General features: G+C 35.9%; 1 protein-coding gene across 1 annotated transcript in view; it reads right to left on the reverse strand.

Annotated features, from left to right (window-relative positions):
- Positions 1 to 2363: 2363 nt before the first annotated feature.
- Positions 2364 to 6128, reverse strand: part of LOC144956842 (NPC intracellular cholesterol transporter 1-like) — a 53973-nt gene continuing 50208 nt past the window's right edge. Inside the window, exons 24-26 of the mRNA XM_078887604.1 lie at positions 5897 to 6128; positions 4478 to 4640; positions 2364 to 2559 (exon numbers count right to left, since the gene is read on the reverse strand). The exon at positions 5897 to 6128 is cut by the window's right edge and continues 114 nt beyond it. Coding sequence (XP_078743730.1) covers positions 2402 to 2559; positions 4478 to 4640; positions 5897 to 6128 — 553 coding nt within the window. The 3' untranslated portion in view covers positions 2364 to 2401. The remainder of the gene's footprint in view (positions 2560 to 4477; positions 4641 to 5896) is intronic.

Genomic DNA, 6128 nt, shown 5'->3' on the forward strand with positions numbered 1-6128 from the left:
AATATAGATGATCCATCAAAATAAGAATGTTTGATGTTAACAGGAATCACTCGTGTTGTCACAGTGAGCAAATTAGGGGGTTAATTATCTTGCCCAAATCGGAAAACAGATAATATAAGGGGATAGAAGACACAGTACATGCCACCCTGCCCACTAGGGGAGGTCAGGAACCCCACCCAGCACACAAGCAAAAAGAAAATAAACCCGTTACACCAGTGGTTTTTTTTTTTTTTTTAAAAACATATAATTCAAGATGCAAGATTCCAAGTCAACACAACTATAAAATGGTTTAAAATCATGAAATAGAATTTCAATTTAGGTAAAAGTTCTTGCATTGTCTCTTTGCTTTGTTCACATATGTGACCGTCTCAAAGCGGTATTATGTCGGGATACCCTCGGTTAGGGAAATTGAATTCAATGCAACAAATATCAAACTTGGGTTTAATTTCTCTACGCCATGATGGAGTATAAATACTATTTTTTGATTTGCAAAAACTTCTAAGGTCCAATTTCTCATCATTCAGTCTCTAAATTCACTTTCTGGGGTCTGAATCATTCCGACATAATACCGTTTTGAGACGGAGGGTCACATATTAGATAAAAAAAAGGTTCTACAACAGTTGCAAGACTTTTAACTCTAACAGTCATTCACGCCAGTTTAACGTAGTTTTAGTTTTTAATGTTTTACGCGCTTGCAACAGATTTAGGTCACGTCAACACCAGTAAAAAAAGGAATAAAACGTTAGAGTAAAAAGTTAAAGAATAACAATGAAAGTAACCAAGACAAAGGGGAATTACTTTGAATAGGAACCAGATGTAGATTCCAACAGCACAAAAAGTCTCATCCAGACACCAGCACAGTATCCCACTAAGAGGAATACGCTCAGATTTTTACAAATCATGAGATATATTCAAACCAACAAATATAACAATACATAACAGAGAGATGATATACAAGGAAAATATATCATCTCCCAAAATTATAACTATACATCTGAATGTTCCATTCCCAGCAAAGGACTCCGGCCATGGCCAGGACAAAAGTAATCTCATTCTGAAAGTAAGACAGAAAGCAACTCAGAAAACAGATAAAGGGGGGAGAAGACACAGCAAGTGACTTTACTGCCACTATGGGAGGTCAGATACCCCAGCCAGTCAGAAAAAGATCTGAGTTAAAACAAAAACATGAAGAAGGATCACATAGGAAGGTCATACGACCTACGCCAAAAAGGGTTGCATCAAAATAGATATTATACATATATAATAATGTTTTTGTTTGTTTTGAAGGGTTTTACGACACTTGCAACACATTTAGGTTATATCAGCGCCAGTATAAAGGAAGAAAATGGGATTGTAAAAAGTTCTAGAAATACAATTAAAGCACCCAAGAAAAAGTAAGACAAAGGGGAAGAAATAAGGATCAGATGTAGATTCCAAGAGCATACCATCAATGTACTTACTTTGAGATCACCAATAAGTCTCATCCGGACACAAGCATGGTCCCTACTAAGAGGAATACATTCAAATGTTTACATTATAAATTCAAAATAACATATAATAATACATAACAGAGAGATGATTTACAAGAAAATAATATCATCTCCCAAAACAATAACTATGCATTTGACTGTTTCCCTCCCAGCCAGGACCAGGACGAAACCAAGTAATCTCATTACAAGACAAAGACTGAAAGCAAGTTGAAAAACAGATATAGGGGATAGAAGACACAGCAAGTACCTCCCTGCCCACTATGGGAGGTCAGGAACCCCACCCAGTATCGCATAAGTAAATCAATATTTGAAATAGTAAAGGTAAAACCCAAGTCTTGATCTTGACTACTCTTAAAGCATTAAGTAGGAAATGAAAAGATCAAGGCTTTGCGAGAAGGTTTGTAATAGATTTTTAAAACGTGTGCATTCACACACACACACACACATATGCACATGCATACAGAGTATTGAGTGGAAAAAGAAAAAAAATTATATAGAACACGCAACTTCCGAGACACGAAAACTGTTTTTACGAAATAGAAAATTATTTTTTTTAAATGAATTTTTACACAGATAAACACATACACATTTACGCACAGACACTCACATATTTGAATACACAATCGCATATTTACACACACACACACACACACACACACACATACAGGCGCACTGAAACACTTGCATATTCATGCACAAAGTTATTTTCCCCCCGGATTGACAAATCAAAAAGCAAATTTATCAGGGGGGGGGGGGGGGGGGGGGGGGGGGGGGGGGGGGTTGTTTCAGTTGTCATAAATTGAAAATGGGGAAAATTCATAAGTGGAATAGTAACAATGACATACATGAAAGCATACAGTAACAAATAAGTTATTTTTCTTTTGGTTTTTGGGTTTTTTTTGTTTGTTTTGTTAGTCAAGGACTGTTGAAGGTGTATAGATTCCATTGGTGGCTCCGGAGGTTGATATGCTGTCTCGATTGGCCGACTGTGGGAATGCGTTGCTGTCTGATGAGGCCAGCAAATCTTTTTGACTCTGGCTGTAGTACTTGGCTTTGTTCACTGGTGGGCCTGGGGGATGATGAACAATAGGAGACAACATTGAGAATTTTTATTGTTTTTTTTTTTTTGTTTTTTAAAGGGTTTTACAGTGCTTGCCACACATTTAGGTAATATCAGCGCCAGTAAAAAAGGAAGAAATGGGAAAGTAAAAAGTTCTAGAATTACAATTGTTTGTTTTTGTTTTTAAGGGTTTCATGGCGCTTGCAACACATTAAGGTCATATCAGCGCCAGTAAAAAGGAAGAAATGGGAAAGTTAAAAGTTCTAGAATTACAATTAAAGCACCCAAGAAAAGGTAAGACAAAGGGGAATTGGTTCAAATAGGAACAGATGTTGATTCCAAGAGCACACTATCGAAGTATAGTTTGAGATCACCTGAAGGTCTCATCCAGACACAAGCACAGGTCCCTACTAAGAGGGATACACTCAAATGTTTACCAACCATATATAATATGTAAATAAAACACAATACAATGCATAAAAGAGAGATGATTTACAAGGAAAATAATATCATCTCCCAAAACTAACTATACATTTGACTGTTTCCCTCTCAGCAATGGTATCCGGCCAGGGTAAGAACAAAACCAAGTAATCTCATTCCAAGACAAAGACAGAAAGCATGTTGGAAAACAGATAAAGGGAGATAGAAGACACAGAAAGTGCCTCCCTGCCCACCATGGGAGGTCAGGACCCCCACCCAGTAAGACAAAGAAAGAAAGCATGTTGGAAAACAGATAAAGGGGGGGTAGAAGACACAGTAAGTACCTCCCTGCCCACCATGGGAGGTCAGGGACCCCACCCAGGCATTGAGAACAAGTGTTGATGCCCACTTAAAAAGTAAATACAACAAATAAACAAATGAATGAATCGAATCGACTGACAGAAAGTCAAGACAGACAGACAGACAGACAGACAGACGGATAAAAAAAAAATATCTAGATATGTAGAAAGTAAAATAAATTATAAAAACGAAAATATGAAATAAAAGTGCTCAACTTTTTTTTAAAAATAGCTATTTATAAAATATTTTCAGTATAATCATGATCAAAGTGACCGAAGTTGATCCTAAATATGCTTGAAATATTTTATAGAAAGCAAAATAGATAGATATTTAATCGTATCACTGTACAATTTTGATATGAAGAGAACTTAACGTGTTGACACCAATGGAGCAAAGTAGTCAGTATTCACCACTGATCAATATGAAAAAAATCGCAGTATCTATTCTTTAACGAAACAGGGTTGTACCTTGTTCTGTATAGCAAATGTCAAATTTTTATCGTCGAGCACAGAATAACTGGCAAATCTAAAAATTATAAAACTATTTTTCACAGCTTGATATACAAGAAACAAGCAAACCTTTCTTAAATGCAGGATAACCCCATTGCCTGTTGATTCACATGGTTATTTAGAATACTTGACGGGGCATAATCAGGAGTCCTTAATTTGACCTTTGGCCTTCGGATTTGCCATAATGGATAGATAGATAGATAGATAGTTGAATAGAAAGTAGGGTGGGTGTTTAGATGGATGGATGGATGGAGAAATAGACGCATTGGTAGATAGAAAAATTAATATAAAATGCATAGGCATTTTCTGATAGTGAGTCAATTAATTGTGGTTTGAAAGGTATCATCATTGCTAAATAAATAGAAATTTGCCAAATTATCATCATCATCATCATCATCATCATCATCATCATTATTATTATTATTATCAATATTATTATTATTATTATTATTATTATTATTATTATTATTATTATTATTATTATTATTATTATTATTATTATCAAAATTATTATTATAATTATTAATATCATTAATATCATCATTATTACTATCATCATCATCATCATCATCGTCATTATTATCATTACAAACTCAACCCAGGCTCCATCCTACAGTAAACTACAAGGACTCACTCACCAAAGTAAGAGAGCATGACGGGTAAAAAGATGAGGCCGTGAGTGGCCCCAAAGACGACGATACCCAAGTACATTCTAAAGTAGAAGACTTGGAACAGCTGAGATTTGGAGAAAGCCAGTACGATGATCCCACCCAGCTTGGTGAGGGTGATACCACTCAAAACCTGGAAAGAGGAGGTGGAACATTATTTTAAAATAATTCTTAATCAACAAAACATATATATATATATATATTTTCAAATTCAAATTATGTCTTCCGCCACGAATTCATAAGATATCGTCGCCTAGGCATTCCACAAAGGAATATATAGATAATTCATTAAACAAGATGTCTGATGTCAACAGGAATCACCCATGTTGTCCATGTGAGCAAATTGGGGGTTAATAATCTTGCTCAAGGAAAAAATGAAAGTGCCTGAAGTGGGGCTCGAACCCGGGACCTTCCGGGTCACAGTGCAATGCCTTAACCTGGAACAAAAACAACAATAATGTATACACTTCCGTATATTGCCCTAGTAAAATAAACACATTCTATGTATGTGTGTGTGTATATATATATACACACACAAAAAAAAATTCGCTAAAACCATTGGAGATTTTGGAAATCACAGGATATTGACATCCTTCATGATCCAGTCTGTTTGACTTACTTGGCTTAACTCACTCAATCCCAGAGATCTTTGCTACTTTTCGAAATTGGAAAAAATGTATTAAAAAATGAGCATGTACATATAAAGTGTTATCCAACTACCATTAACGTGCAAAAACTAAAAACATTAGCTTTGATTCTACGCCTATAATTTGTCTCAGAAAAATGTAATAAATAGGCGTGGGGTAAAAGTAACCACGGGTAAAACTACGGATATAATCGGTGTTAGGGTTGAGTGAGTAAAAGCTGTTTGCTGGCATAGTCGACTGAGTTTACAGACTCATAGAGGAATCTCCAATCCTGTCTCTATGATGCCATGTCAGCTGTTAATGGCCAGGTACTCATTTTAAACCTGAGTAAGGCGAGAGAATGTAAGTAAAGAGCCTTTTCCAAGGACTCAACTATGCGCCGAGCGAGTCTCGAGCCCAGGACCTTCCAATCCAAAAGCGAGTGTCATACCACTAGACCACATAGCCGCTACTAATACTCTATTCAACAACAACCAACTTAAAAAAGGATGGTAAACAGAAGGAAAATACAATTTTCTAACATTGAAAGCTAAAAAAAATATAAATTAAGACTTAATAATAATAATAATAATAATAATAATAATAATAATAATAATAATAAGCATATTTATATAGCGCCTTTCGTCGAAACCTCAAAGCGCTTAAAAAAAAAAAAAAATAAATAAATAAAAAAACACAAAACAAAATATGACTTTTCTCCTGAAGTCTTTTAAATGTTTTTGCACACAACAATTCAGCTTACCGAACTTCCCATGTGGGCTAGAGCATCCTTAGCCCTCTCTTTCCTGGTGGGCAAAATGCTGATGGCAAAGGCCCTGATGATGTGAGAGCAGAACTCGACGGAGATTCCGATGGCCATTATGAGATTGACTAGAGAGATGGCGTTGAGGTTGATGTCCCACATGTACATCATGCCCATGATGTCTACGAGAATCATGATGATGGTGAACACCACGATGACGGCCGAGTACAGG

Source organism: Berghia stephanieae, chromosome 11 (genome assembly GCF_034508935.2).
Source record: "Berghia stephanieae isolate SIO BIC M18660-M18661 chromosome 11, UCSD_Bste_1.3, whole genome shotgun sequence".
Taxonomy (NCBI): domain Eukaryota; kingdom Metazoa; phylum Mollusca; class Gastropoda; order Nudibranchia; family Aeolidiidae; genus Berghia; species Berghia stephanieae.